Consider the following 14,536-nt stretch of genomic DNA (forward strand, 5'->3'; position numbering starts at 1 on the left):
CCCCCCCCCCCCCCCTCCTCCTCGGCGGGACTCTACGGGAGGAACGTTCTTCTAATCTGTACAGATCATTTCTTCTTTTTGTGTTTCTCACCTCTTCTTCTGCTACTCGTACTCGTACTCGTCTCTATATCATCATCTCTTCCTCTCATCTTGGCATGCGCGAGTACCAGACAGAAAATAGGAAAAGAAAAGAAGGAGACAATGCCCGATAACTGAACCCCCCTCCCCTTTTGCTCTGTGTCCTCTTCTGCGACAACGACTGCGACAGAGAAAAAAACAACAACAATGCGACAACGACTTACGATTGAATGATTGGCTTGAGAGAGCGAGAGAGAGAGAGAGAGAGATAGAGAGAGAAAGAGACGTTTTTTTCCTTTTTCAAGAAAACCCTCCCAAAACCAAGATTCACATACAAGCCATACAAAAAACAGATATACGAGTATAATAGGGGGGAAAAAACAAGAAGAAACCATACGACTTCAAGAGAGAAAGGAAGGGAGATAACAAGAGAGAGAGAGAGAGAGAGAAGATGAAGAAACTATCCAAGATCCTGCACGCCCGTCGTCATCACGACAGAGACCAACCCCGCGGCCTCACGCGCAAACCGAGCCGAGCCTCCCTCCAGGAAGCACCGACCCTCCACCAGCTCACGTCGACGCGACGAGTTCTGACGAGGCGATGCACCGCACCCGTGCCCTCCTCGACCGACCGCGACGACGATGCCGTGACGAGGACGGCCGACTTCGTCGCCGGCGGACAGAGCGGCCACGACGGCGAGGGTGGCGGCGGCAACGCCTTCGTCTGCAGCAGGTGCGCCGAGATCGGCTTCCCGACCCTGATGGACTGGCAGCCCGGCCAGCCCCGCCCGTGGGTGAGCCTCTCCCACGTCCTGCGGGACGACGGCGACGCCAACGGGTCCTGCCCCTACTGCTCCTTCTTCCGGGCCATGCTCCAGGATCAGAGCGAGAGTGACGGTGCAGGACGGGGGACGGGGCCGGATCCTGCTGCTGCTGCTGCTGCTGCTGCTGCTGGTGGTGGCGGTGGGGTGGCGAGGAACGGATCGGAGAGGGACGCCAAGTTCGCCCCCTACCTTCGTATACGGCTGGCCTTTGAGAGGCTGGGCGTGCGGGAGAAGCACGCGCTCGGACGGAGCGTGCTCATCGAGGTCATGGCCCGCAGCAAGGGTCTCCCCTGGGGCTACATCGTCAAGGCGGCCGACGACGACGGCACCAGCATGGCCGGGTACTCGCCCGCCTTCGGCAAGGCCGGCGCGGCCGTCATGCGCGGGAGGAGGGTGACGCCGCTGCTCGACCCCGCCCTGGCGCGCACCTGGCTGGACTTTTGCCGCGACAGGCACGCCTCGAACGAGACGTGCGCCAAGGGCGGCGCCGCCGGCACCGTGCCCGGCCTGAGGCTGATCGACGTCCGGACCGGCCGCCTCGTCACCGTCCAGGCGGTCCAGGAGGGGGAGGGGGAGGGGGAGGCCTACGACTACGTCACGCTCAGCTACGTGTGGGGCAAGACGCCGGTCGGCAAGATCGGCAGCGAGGCCAAGCCGGCCGACGAGGTCAACGGCGACGCGGTCAACGGCGACGCTGATGCCGACAGGGACGGAGAACCGCCGGCCTCGCAGGAGGAGGAGGGCGTCGAAGCCCCGATACCGGAAGAGGACGTCGAGGATGCTGACGGAGCCGACGAGGCACCAGCCAAGGAACACGTCGACGGCCCCGAGGAGGAAGACGCGCCCGCACCGGAAGTCGACGGAGAGGCCGGCAGTGCCGGCACGGATGCCCAGGAATCGGCCGTCCAAGAAGAGCCCGACGGCGACGCCGAGAAACGGCAGGAGGCAGAGGTCGACGAGAATAAGGAAGAAGCACCGGCACCGGCACCGGAACCGACAGAGGAAAAGACCGACACGGACACGGACACCGACTCGCTCCCATCCGACCTCCCGCCCCTCATCGCCGACGCCCTCAAGCTCACGGCCGACCTGGGCTACCGCTACCTCTGGATAGACCGGTACTGCCTCCCGGAGCGGTCGTCAGGCCGGCAGGGCGACGCGCGGCAGGAGCAGCTGGACCTCATGGGCGACATCTTCTCCCGGTCAGCCTTGACGGTCATCGTCGCCGGCGGAAGCAGCCACGGCAGAAGCAGTGCCCATGCCAACCCCGACGAGGGCGACGGTGGCCAAGTCGGCGCATACCAGGGCATCCCCGGCGTCAGCGTCCCGCGCGAACCCCAGCTGACGCTGACGACGGCGCGGGGGCTGTTCACCACCACCCTCCTCCGTCCGGACCTGGACGTGGCCGACTCGGCGTGGGCCTCGCGCGCCTGGACGTACCAGGAGGGACTGCTGGCGAGGCGGAGGCTGGTGCTCACGCCGTCGCAGGCGTACTTCCAGTGCGGCGGAGTGCACTGCCACGAGTCGCTGTCGGTGCCGCTGGACTTGTTCGACGACAGCCAGCCCCCGCCGCCGCCGGCCGACGGCGATGACACGGTCGGCGGCGTGAAGGGCGCCGCTGCTCGTCGCCTGAATCTCGGGCGCGTCTTCCCCGTCGACGGTGCCGGGTCCCGGCCGGCCGACGTATCGTCCCGCATACAGGAGTACATGGATCGACGCCACGTGGCACCGTCGGACAGGTACGACGCGTTCCGCGGCATGCTGCAGCACTTCCGACGCATCGGTGCCATCGACAACCTCGTCGGACTGCCGCTCGCCCACCCGGACGCCTTCGCGACGGGCAGCATCGTCAGCCAGACGGACCGTCTGGCCGTAGCGCTGGGATGGCGTGTCGTCGCACCGCACAGCGCGTCCAACATGACGACGGCGACGACGACGACGACGATGACGACGACAGCGACGTCCACCCCCGCCTCATCGTCAGTCTACGTCCTCGACCGGAACCTGCACGCCGTCTACCCATCGTGGACGTGGCTAGCGTGGCGTGCGCCTCCCGGCCTGCGGCATCAGCAGCATCAGCAGCAGCAGAGCTCCACCTTCACCTCCCTCTCGTCCCCGTCCACCCGCCGTCCGACCCTGCGCATGCTCCCGGACCACGGGGCCGACGTAGCTGCCCCTCCTTGCATGGAGCTATCAGTCGGGTTCGACGACGGCACCGTCCTGAGCTGGGAGATTGACGGCGACGCCATCGCCCGACGACCGCAGTCCGCCGTCGAATTCCTCCGCGTGACGAGCTACACGGTCGACATGGTCCTGCACCGGAACACGGCCGCAGAGGCGGACGCCCAGATGGATGACCTCTCCCTCGTGGGCGTCAGCCTCCCTTCCACCCAGGCGGACGCCATAAAGGACTGGTACCGTGCCGCCGTCAAGGGATCGGAGCCGGAGCCGGGGACGGCGTCAGGGACGGCGTCGGAAGGGCAAGGGCAGGGAGATGCGCGTCTGACGGCCGTCATCGTCTCGGGAACGAGTTGGAAGATCCCTACCACGACCAGTAGGGAGGCCACCATCCTCGTGTGCAGGACTGTGGCCGATTCTGCTGCTGCTGATCGGGACAGGTCCGAAAGACTGATCAGACTGGGCGCCCTGGCCATCCCATACGCCACGTTCAGCCAAGCCGAAGAGAATGCGAAGAGGGTCGCCGGGCTGGACGGTATCATCTTGGATGACGGGACGAGGACCAATCTCTCTTTTGACCTGAGGGAAGTGGACATTTATTGACAGCTCCCCCTCTTTCTCTCAACTCTTCAATTCTGATGGCGGTTTTTTCTATATAAACTCTCTGGAGGATCACTCTCCCTCTCTCTCCCTCTACCTCTCTACCTCTACCTCTCCCCCCCCCTCTACCTCCGCGCTCGCCCTCGATGTGTATACGGCCTATTTGTTATAATAAACTATGGTATAGCAATTGCTTTCTCTTCTTCTTCCCTCTCAGCATTGTACCACTATAGCATTTCTTCATATACATACTTTCGTTGGCCAATTTTTTTTTGGCCTTGATACCCATAGAAATGTCTTTTTTTCTTTTTTTTTCTCTAAAAAAAAGAATTACATCGAATTTTGTCAATACAACTTCTCTTATTCTAATACTTGGTTACGACATATAATGTTTAATACATTGCCTTTTTTCCCTCTTCTTCTCCTTCAATCTATTCTCTAGAATCCCTAGTCTTTTAATATTAGTACTTGAAACCGACGCTTCAAGTCAGGATACATGACAAAAGTGCAAGAAAGCATATGATATGCCAATCTATCAACTAAGAAAATGTGATTTAGCGTCAGAGATTCATAGTCTGTGAAAGAAACTACAAAAAGTATGAAAATGAATGAAAATTGATGGAAATTGGTGAAAATTGATGAAAAAAAGGTTTCGCACATCAGTCAATCTATAACTTGGCATAAATGAACGTCCAGAGGAGTATCATCAAAGAGAGTAGAGCCCAGATACATTCATCCAACAATCATGAACCAATCATGGAGACAACTACCCCGACAAAGCCAGAATAGTCCTCCTGGTCTGATCATCCTCGACCCAGTCGACGATCCGACTAGCCACATCACCCACCAGCCTGTCGTAGTGCGGCCCCGGGAAGAAGAGCCCGCAGTGGGCGCCCACCTCGTCGACGTCCTCCATGTACACGTCCACCCACGTCTCGTCGACGCTGCCGTCTCTGCGCTTCGGGAGCACGCAGAACTTCCTCTTCTTCCCGCCGTGTTCCCTCGCCTCGTTCTCCTTCCTCTCTTCCTTCTTCGTCTCCTTCTCGTGCCTCTTCAGCTCCTTCTCGGCCCTTCTCAGCTCCTTCTCTTCTTTCTTGTAGGCCTCCCTCTCTCTCTTTCTCTTCTCCTTCTCCTTCTTCCCCGCAATTCCCTGGCTAGTGTTCGTAGTACTCGCGGTAGCCCCGTCTCCCCGCGTCTGCATCTCTCTGGCCTCTTTGCGCGCCGCCTTCTCTCGCTTCTCGACGAGCTTGCGCCGCTCGTTGAGAGCCTTCTCGTGGGCCTTGATGGCGTCGCCATACGCCTTTTGGGCACGCTTGTGCTCCTTCTCCACCTGCTTGCGGGTCGTCTTGTCGCCGAACTGATCCAGGTTGGGCATGCTGGGCGGAGCAGCCGGGGGCTCTGGCAGCGGAGGCAAGGATTGCACGCTATCGACCGGTCTGGCCACCTCTAACTCGTCCTCTGGTATTTCTATGGGCTCGACATCACGCAGCGTCATGTTCTCCACATCTTCATCCGGCGTCTCTGTCTCTGCGGAGCTGGTTCGGTATAGAGGGACCCCGCCCTCTAATCTGCCACCGCTCTGGTCACCCGGAGACGGAGACATGCTTAGGCTGGAGGCTGAGGCTGTCGACGTCGTCATCATGGACGCGCCAGTGTCCACGGATGTAACGCGGCTTGCCAGAGAGGTGACATCTGTTGTGCTTGTCGTTGCTGTGCTCGACGGCGGATGGCTCCGGCTGTCGCCGGACATAGGGGATTCGGGCTTCTGGTGCTGATTGCCAGGCTTCTTACGCCCGGAGGACAAGGTGTAGTAGTTGACAAAGCGGACCCGAGAATGCGTGGCGACGGGGGGCTGCTGCTGCTGCTGCTGCTTTCCCCCGCCATATGCTTTCTCGCCGTACACCTCTCCGCCCTGACCACCACGAGCAAGGGCGTGGAGCTCGTCGACATCCTCGAGACCGCGTATCCTGGCGTAACGCGCCTTGAGAGCTGGGTAATCAGCTAGACAGGAGCCGTACTCAAAGTGGGAGAGGACATGCTTGGCGCTGGCGGTTACTAGGCCCTCATCCACATGCTTGGCAGTGAAGTGGGTGATGCGCTTGATGAAGGGATTTTCCATAAAGGGCGTATCGTTGAAGAAGGGCGGGTCATAGTGAGGATCGAACGCAGTCTGATGGCGGGAGACACTGCCCTTTCCGGGTTCCTGCTCTCGATCCTGCGGCCCCTGCTCGCCCGAATCAAAGAGGCTAGCTATACCCGACACGATGATGCCCGGGTGAAGGCCTAAGAAGGGCGAATCGAGGGAGATGGTGCCGAGGATGCGGTGCTTGAAAGGGTTAGCAGCTTCACCCGAAGCGGCATCGTCGGGCATGAGGACGACATCGGCGGCGAGGAGGCCACCCATAGAGTGGCCTACGAGAATGACGTCGGTGGTGGGGGACTCGTGGGGCTCGAGCCACTGGCTGAAGTTGTCGCGGGCGACCTCTATGGCGCGATAGGTCTTGTAGCGAGGGTAGATCTTGGAATGGAGGGTGTGCGAGTACTTGAGCGTAGTCCTCAGGTACGAGTGGACGTGGTAGGGAAAGGACTGGAAAGACTGGGCGTTGCCGTAGAAGCCATGGATGTAGACGAGGAGGAGGGTACGGCGGGCATAGCTGACGTCGGTGTCGGCCTCGGGACGCGTGATGAGGGATTGCGACGACGACGAACGTGGGTCCGGGCCCAGGTGGGAGGACGGCGGCGGGTTCGAGTACGGGGAATTCGAGGGAGCCCTCTTTTGGTCCAGCAACGACGGTGACGGCGGTGGTAGCGGCCCCGAAGCGGAAGCGGCCGGAGCGGTAGCTGAAGCAGCAGGCGCGGACGGCGATGGCTTAGACACGCTCGGAGTCCGGGCGGGTCCGGCGACGTCCTCGACGGCATCCTCGTAGCTGGGCGGAGGGACATCCTGGTCGTGCTGGTCATCCAGGTCTCGTAACTGCAGTGGTGGTTGGTCTGAGTCCTGGGGGTCGTGGGGGTCCCGGGGTTGGCCGCGGGGCGGCAGTTGCGGCGGTGGTTGCGGCGGCGGGAGAGTTCGGGATCCCATATTGTGACTGATACGAGCACTCGTACTCGTAGTGTGAAGATCTGTCGCGATTGTTGGGCTTCTGCTCCTTCTCAGAGCCGGTCATGACAACCACTGCCCCTCCCCGTTGATCTGCTGGGGATGAGGAGATAATACTGGGCGTCACTGGTCAGTAAGGATGCTGGGATGTGACGTGACGTCAGGAGCGTTAGTAGTGTTTCGGTAAATGGGTGGACGGTATTAGCAGCCGTTCAACAGTGGGCAGGTAGGCGGGCGGGGGCGGTTGGAGTCTACGGCTCTACGACCTACAGGTACGTTACAGTCCCGGGGTCGCCAGTGCCCACTACCGGGTGCCTGTTCCAGGTGCCTGTTCCAGGTGCCTGTTCCAGGTGCCTGTTCCTGGTGCAGTGGAGGTCCAGTGCCTGTACTAGCCCGTGCCTGTGCTGGGCGGCCAGATGGCAGCGGCAGATGACAGGCCATGTGTGTGTGGGTGGTGGCAGGTGCAACTCTGTCTGGTGCGTGGCTCCTTCCTTGTCTCTCGTAGGGTCTCTCCTCCGTTTTCTCAACCGTCCATGCTGTCTCCATCACCAACTCTGTCTCTTCTTATGTCTTCTCTCTCCCTCCCTCCCTCTTCCTCTTGATCTACTATATGTCTATATATACCATCATTACCACCACTACCTTACTACTGACCCTCATTCTCTCCCTCTGACGAAGTGGAAAAGTCTATCCGTACCAATGTCCTGCAGTTCCTCCCGCTTTCTAGACGCAGTCTCCTTTCGAGCGTAGCCCATCTATCCGTCGATGGTTACTGCTGCCAACGGGGTATCGTCACTGTCCCCGTATGCTTCGAGAGTTCAGGGTCACCATCGCTCTGGTACTGTCTCTGGAGACCTGTTCGTCGTGGGTCGGAATTTTTGGCATCGGTGACCCGGTAACGTGGCAGGCACTCGCTATAAGTAGAGTAAACGACCTACTCATACTCGAACGGGAAATCATCGCAGTCTTCTACCCGTATAAACGTTTCGGAAATAATATACCTATAGAAACAATAATACTCATCAGGCACAGACAGCAGACACATATACGGCATACGACTACTCGTACATGTACGACTGCACGGCAGCATGGCAGCAGTATCATAGTCACCCTCCCGAGTCTCTATACCTGTGCGTCATAAGAGCAAATATCGTCGACGACAGCCTCCGCCTTGGGTCCTTGGCAAACCTGCAAGAATACCGCACCATTCTAGGGGAGGGCCTTCGATTTTATCCCACCAAAGACCTTTCAGTTTCAGGACCCTCAGGTTCTTCAGGGGACCGGTCAGTCCAGACCAGGTCCAGAACCCACTCTCGGAGGCAAGCGAGCTTCGTATCGACACCAGCACGCGGCGTTTTTGATGAGTCCTACGAATCCTACGGGTACGGGGCAGTCTCCTAGCAGAGCGCTGTTATGTATAATGTCGCCAGTATATATTATGTACGGAGTGCATGTATCATCCAATATTGTGCCACGGTGGGCGTCATCACCACCACCACCACCACCACCACCATCACCATGACTGCAAACACAACCATCCACCCGCTGACGAATGTCAGGCAACCGACCTCGTACCACGGATATTACTGCTGCAACCATACGATAGGCTCATCACTCTGAATGCCACTGATGCCGCCATACCACAGGCTACGACGTATGAGTACCATCTGCATTACTCGTCCAGGGGGTAATATCAGTACGGAGTTCTCGTACCCATCACTGGTGGCATCAAGATACTCGGTGCAGTTCTATGAGGAAAGGCATGCACCTTGTATGTGTGCGTGTGCTCAGCTCATACGAGGCACCGCCGACACATCAGCACACCAGCTATATACGCAGCAAATGTACGAGCTGCTGATATTGATGAATACGTATGCACAAACCCCGGTCAAGATGGTGTCCCCCGTTGACGCCACCATTGGTCAGATGGTCAAACCCCCTGTCGGGGCCCTGGTGAAATCCAATCTCCCAACCGCCAACGCGCAGGCCAGGATGGCGACTTCTGGTGCCTCTGAAAGTTTGTTCACACCTTCCCTGGCTTCCCATGGGCCCATTAGGGAGGGGGCCATCCGTGCTTCATTTCATTTAACCTGCATAATATCGTTGTTTCCTGGCTCGAATGGCTTCGCACCACCTGTTTGCGTGTACTTGTACGTAGTATTATTATACTCATAATTTTACGGGGCTTCTGGTGTATTATTATTTCGTGCGAGGTCGAGATATTATTACTCCCGTACGAGAAGGTAATACTATGTAGGAAAGAGTAGAGCGCCATTCTTGCTTGACGCGTTCCGGGAGCCGTGAGCCAACAAGCCTGTCTCCTCTCCAAGGAGCATCTCGACTCTCCCCCCAACTCCTTCGTTCTTACTCCCCTTTGTCAACTTCTTCTCTTTCTATGGTACTCTTTGCAGTCCAGTCCATTCGTTCTTTCATTCCTCTATCAAGTGAGGTAGTCATTCGTTTCTCTCCTTGTTTGTCGCCCCCTTCATCACACTCGTTTTCTTTGTTTCCATCTTCAGTCACTCGTTCTCCCCCCCCCCCCCCCCCCCCCCCCCCCCCCCCCCCCCCCCCCCCCCCCCCCCCCCCCCCCCCCCCCCCCCCCCCCCTCATCTCGACAAATCTCGGAGGACATATTGGTACCCCAACGTCGACCTGCGAAACCGAAAGACGCCTGGGAGAAGATTTAAGAAAAACCGGACGGATCAAAACATAATCTTCTCTGATATTATTGAACGAAAAAAAACCCCGACACCACCGACAGGCGAACCGACAGAAGACGAGCGATAAAAACGAGAAGACCGGCATCCCGCTTGCAGAAGAGACGGCCTGCCCGCCGGAATACGAGAAACAACACGTCGACGAGCGGAGCAGAACAGAGCAAACACAGAGAACGAGCTCCTGCGAGAGGTGCCCCCTCCCCCCACCTTGGACACCAGCGCCAACGCCGTCGACGCCGAACCGTACCCAAAGGGTCGCATCATCAGAAACCAGCGTTGATGGCATCTGCCGAATCCGGTTTCCCTCTCTACTGCTTCTCCAAAACTGCCATTCCCGGCCAACAATCTTATCGAAACTTGACTTGATTTGGTCATCTTGACAAGCACGCGGCGCCGAAGAATTGGTCAACTCCTTCCCTCCATTTTTCCCTCTTTTTCTTGACCATCATTTTCTTGGCAAAATCCACTTTTCCTCAAGCCTCCCAGAGAGACCCCAGTTGCGTGCGTGGATCCTGCAGGTCAGCGACGGCCCCTCAGGCATCCATCCATCTGCTGTTGGCCGGAATACACATACAAATCTTTGCGATCGTTTCGTTTCAGCGGGGAATTCTCATCGGGAGCAAGAAAAAAATATCCTGATTGATATCCTGGATCTGCATCTCGAGAGGGAAGAAAGACGCAATCTTGGGAATATCGCAGGAGAGACACCCACAGTCTCTCGTGTGTCTTGAGAGGGCGATTACCTCACCACCCGCCCCCCCTCCCCCTTATCAGCCGGGGCCTACCTAAATATAGTGCTCACCACTAAAAAGGAAAAAAAGAAACAAAAAAGAAAAAAAGGTCCACCGGCCTGCTGGCTTTTTTTTTAGGGGTGGGGCTACTGTAGGTACGAGCCTGGGCACAAGCAGCACAATGGCTAGCAGCAGCACCAGCTTCAACGGTGGCGGCGACAGCGCATCTCTTGCCGACCAGCAGCAGCACCAGCAGCAGCACCAGCAGCGACCGGGCGAGGCTGAGTACCGCCAGCAGCAGCAATACGACGACAACCTACGCTCTGACCCTCCTTCTCCTCATCTCGGCTCAGACAGGTCTGACCAGGACGCCTCCCACCTTCGTTCTTCTTCTCATTCCCACGGTCGCTCCCACATTCGCTCTGGCACCAATAACGACGATAGCAACCATCAACACGCCCGTTCCCGTTTTCGAGCCTCTTCTTCGCACAATCACCGTTACGCTCGTTCCCGGCTCTATTCTCATCAGCACTTGCACAGCCATCGTCGTCATCATCAAGACGACGGCGGCGAAGACGACGAAGCCGGCAATCTCCTCGATTCACCATCGCCATCATCCGACAACGACGGCGAGCAGCATCGTGTCGACGACGACGACGACGACGACAGCGACGACAAGGCAGATACCCTCCACCTGCAACGCCGCAACCCCGACGCCCAAGCTGATGACCAGCCCACCGGTGACGCCTACGTTACCAACGTCGTCCAGACCATCGAGCTCATCCAGGTAGTCGACTCGTCGGGCAACCCTCTGGCCACACGCACAACCTCGTCCCCGCCCAACACCGTCGTCGTTGACGGCGTGTCGGGCCAGACAATCGCCGCCATTTCCGCCCCTGGGTCATCGTCGACCGCCGGGGCCTCGAGCCCGGGCGGCAACAGCAATGACCCGTCCGCATCCACGGCACCCTCCTACAACCCCTCGGTCACGTATCCGACGACGATCCACGCAGCGTCGGCCTCGGTAGGCCTGTCCTCGACGTCGGCCGGCGCCACCTCATCGCCATCTACCGGCTCGACGGATGCCGTCATCAGTGCTTCGCAGGGCCTGACGTCTACATCTTCCTCCCCAGGAACGCAGACCCCCTCGACCACGACGCCATCTGTACTCATTCCTTCCCTCCTCTCCACAACGCCGCTCCTGGCCTCTCATAGTAGCAACAGTGAGTTCTTTTTCCCGGCAGTCCTTCGGCACACCTCCCCCCCCCTACACATTGCCAAGAACAGCATTGTACTCGACACCATGGATCCTAACACAAGCCCCTCCCATCAGCCACCACGACGCCGAGCGTAAGCCCAACGCCATCGACAACACCGAGCTCCTCCGATCACCGACACACCACCCCCATCTCATCATCCTTCAGCGTCGCATCGATTCGCTCGTCATCGTCCCGCACCAGCACCCCCGCCTCATCGTCGTCCTTCGACCACTCCTTGAAATGGTCCACATCTCTGTCGCCCACATCTACCAGCTTGGGAGGCTGGGGTGACTATTCAGGCCAGAGTGGCATCCCCACCGCGTCGGGGACGGCCGAGGGAGACGGTTCCGGAGACCAAGGTGGGACCGGAGACGGCGGAGATGACGGCGGAAGCGGACAACCCCTCGCCCTGTCACCGCAGAACAAGCGCATCGTGGGCGGCGTCGTGGGGAGCATAGCCGGCGTAGCGGTGCTGCTCCTGCTGGTGCTCATAGCTCTCAAGTACAAGAAGAGGAGGGACGAGGTCAACGAGATCATCCCGCCCGGCTCGTCGGCATCGAGACGCATCGAGGCTAGGCCCGGATCCGGTCCCGGGTCACCGAGCACCACGGGCCCGGGCTCACCAGGAGCGGTATCGGGAGCAGCACAGGCGCCGATGGCGGAGCAGCGCAGCAGCGCCCTCTCGTCTGTGCCGTCCGTGCTGGCGGGACTGGCCGCGGCCCGGAAGAAGAATGGGTCGGAGCAGGACTCGGTGTCCAACGCCAGCGTGGCGGGGGGCAGCGAGACGGGCTTCGTGCGCGTGTCTGGCAGGAAGTTGCCGTCCGTACTGCAGCACGGCGGTGACGGCTTCTCGGACCCGAGAGAGAGCTACATGAGCGGCGAGTCGGACTACTACCGCGGCTCCCAGGCGTTCGAGCCCGGCGCGGCAGGGCAGCTGGGTGGACCGACGCGGCTGCTGGCTCTGGGCAACCCGATGAGGCCGGTAAGCGGTGTACCCGTGATGCGGACCGGGCCTGGCAAGACGCCGGTGACGGAGGAGAACCCATTCGAGGACTCGTTCGAGTCGCCGCCTTCGTCGCCGCCTCGTGCTGGGGGCATTCACGGGCTGACGCAGAGCCCTGGGTCCAACGACGGATCGAGGGGATCCGGATCGAGATTTCAGGAAGAGATCTGACAGCCTGTTTAGGGATTCTCGACCGCACATCTTTCTTGCTCATTTTCATCTGATGAACTTTTTTTTTTAAATATTTTTATCTTTTTTTTTTTTTTTTTTGCCTTTTTACCCCCCTTTTCTGCTCTCTGCTTTTTTTTTTCCGCGGATACACTCCCTTTCTCTCTCTCTCTCTCTCTTTTTTTTAATATTTCTCCTCTCCTTTTCTTACTCACATCTTTGGCATCAACTGAGCATAGAGTTTTGGCGTTCTCTAATATTACCCCATGTATTTGATTCACTTTTTTCCATCGTCTTTCGCTTGTCTTGTATCTTTGCTTTGTATAGGCGACACCGAACCTCAAACAATTTTGTCTTCTTCTCTCTTCTTCTTCCGCTCTGTTGGCATATGCTGCCATCTACTCTTGGCAAGTCGTCGTATGACCGGCCCCTGTTCGCTTTTGGTATCGGAAGTGTAGTGTGTGTGTGGTGGGGGGAGGGGTCGTTCAGATCCGTCTAGGCATTGCAGCTGGTCCAGACAACGGAATCGGGCAGTTTGAATGTGATTGCTGACGAAAGAAAATATAAGACTTTTTTTTTTCCTCGTCACCATCAGACGTTTGAGAAGCTGTAGGAATATGGAGTGATCGAGTGAGTGGAGAGTTCGGAGAGGTCAGATGTATTGGGCGTGTTTCAGCCGTAGGTGAGGCTGTGCAGGGCTGAGGCCGCTCTGGATACAAAGATTGTAGCAGATGCTGTACATGACGTGCGTGTGTGTGTGTACGGCACCGGGGAGGAGGGGGGGGGGGGGTCCCTCTGAGCACACATCACTGCCAAGGACGAGGAGAGAGAGGGTAGAGTAGCATCGAGGGAGTTCGGATGGGTCGGGTAAGTACATGGTGAGCCTGCACATGTAGGAGTAAGGATGCTTGAATAGAGAAAGCCGTACCTTGCATGATCAGGTAGGGGTAGCATCTTCTCGATAGCGGTGATCTGTATCTGCTACGGGGTAGAGCATACCCGTATACTCTGCATGTACGAGCGATGCTCGTGGCACTCGTAGTCTGAATCGTAGATGAGTCGTGATGGAGGAGCCAAGAGAGTACGCGTACAGGAGGACGTGATGCACAGCCACGGTAGTTTACCAGGAGTAAGCAGTACGCAGAGTATCAGCAGTACAGCAGCACAGCAGCACACGTAGCACAGTAGTAGTAGTAGCAGCTGAGTAGTAGTAGCAGCAGTACACTCCGTAGTAGCAGTACACTCTGTAGCAGTACACTCTGTAGCAGTACTCCGTAGTAGCAGCTGAGTAGCAGTTGAGTAGCAGTTGAGTAGCAGTTGGGTAGTAGTTAGTAGTAGTAGTAATGGTCGTAGTTGAGTAGTAATATGGTTCGTATTGGTAACAGTAGTAGTAGTCGAGTAGTGTTGATACCCGTAGTTATTCGTACCCGTAAGTGATGTTGGTGATGCTAATCCGTACTCTCTGTACTCTCCCGTACACAGCAAGGAATCAATAAACTACTGCTACAGGTACGGATAGAAACCGGGTAAATACCTAGCCCCCCCCCCCCCATACCTTGTCTGGTTCTGGGTGCCTGGCTAGCATTAGTCTGTAGACGGAGTAGAAGCCCTCCAGCATGTCAAAAAAACACGCCATTTCCGTACATGACTAATCACAACCATGACGACGAGTCCATCAAGCAGGAATCGTGCATTACTTCCGTCCAAGGAAGTGAGGAGCATTGCTGACCCGACAGACGAAAATAAAGAGTCCGGAGACTTGCCTATACTAGCAGAATGAGATGGGATTGTAACCAGAAAGGGCAGAGAGAGCAGAGAGGGAGTGTGTGTGTGTGTGTGTGTGTGTAGTGTAGTGACGCAAGGTACAAGAAAGTGACCA

General features: G+C 57.7%; 3 protein-coding genes across 3 annotated transcripts; 2 read left to right on the forward strand and 1 right to left on the reverse strand.

The window, feature by feature from the left end:
- Window positions 1–529: 529 nt before the first annotated feature.
- Window positions 530–3,682, forward strand: GMORB2_2922 (Heterokaryon incompatibility protein (HET); the record flags this gene model as incomplete). Its single annotated transcript, XM_035464898.1, has 1 exon — window positions 530–3,682. One exon carries the CDS (start codon window positions 530–532, stop codon window positions 3,680–3,682), a length of 3,153 nt encoding a protein of 1,050 aa, XP_035319136.1.
- A 763-nt stretch (window positions 3,683–4,445) lies between these two features.
- Window positions 4,446–6,761, reverse strand: GMORB2_2923 (PGAP1-like protein; the record flags this gene model as incomplete). The annotated part of the gene is made up of 1 exon (XM_035464899.1): window positions 4,446–6,761. The coding sequence occupies one exon, from the start codon at window positions 6,759–6,761 to the stop codon at window positions 4,446–4,448; it is 2,316 nt and encodes a 771-aa protein (XP_035319137.1).
- A 1,911-nt stretch (window positions 6,762–8,672) lies between these two features.
- On the forward strand, window positions 8,673–12,660 carry GMORB2_2924 (uncharacterized protein; the record flags this gene model as incomplete). The annotated part of the gene is made up of 3 exons (XM_035464900.1): window positions 8,673–8,796; window positions 10,911–11,450; window positions 11,561–12,660. 3 exons carry the CDS (start codon window positions 8,673–8,675, stop codon window positions 12,658–12,660), a joined length of 1,764 nt encoding a protein of 587 aa, XP_035319138.1.
- Window positions 12,661–14,536: the final 1,876 nt, after the last annotated feature.

This window comes from Geosmithia morbida, assembly GCF_012550715.1.
Source record: "Geosmithia morbida isolate 1262 chromosome Unknown scaffold_15, whole genome shotgun sequence".
NCBI lineage: Eukaryota > Fungi > Ascomycota > Sordariomycetes > Hypocreales > Bionectriaceae > Geosmithia > Geosmithia morbida.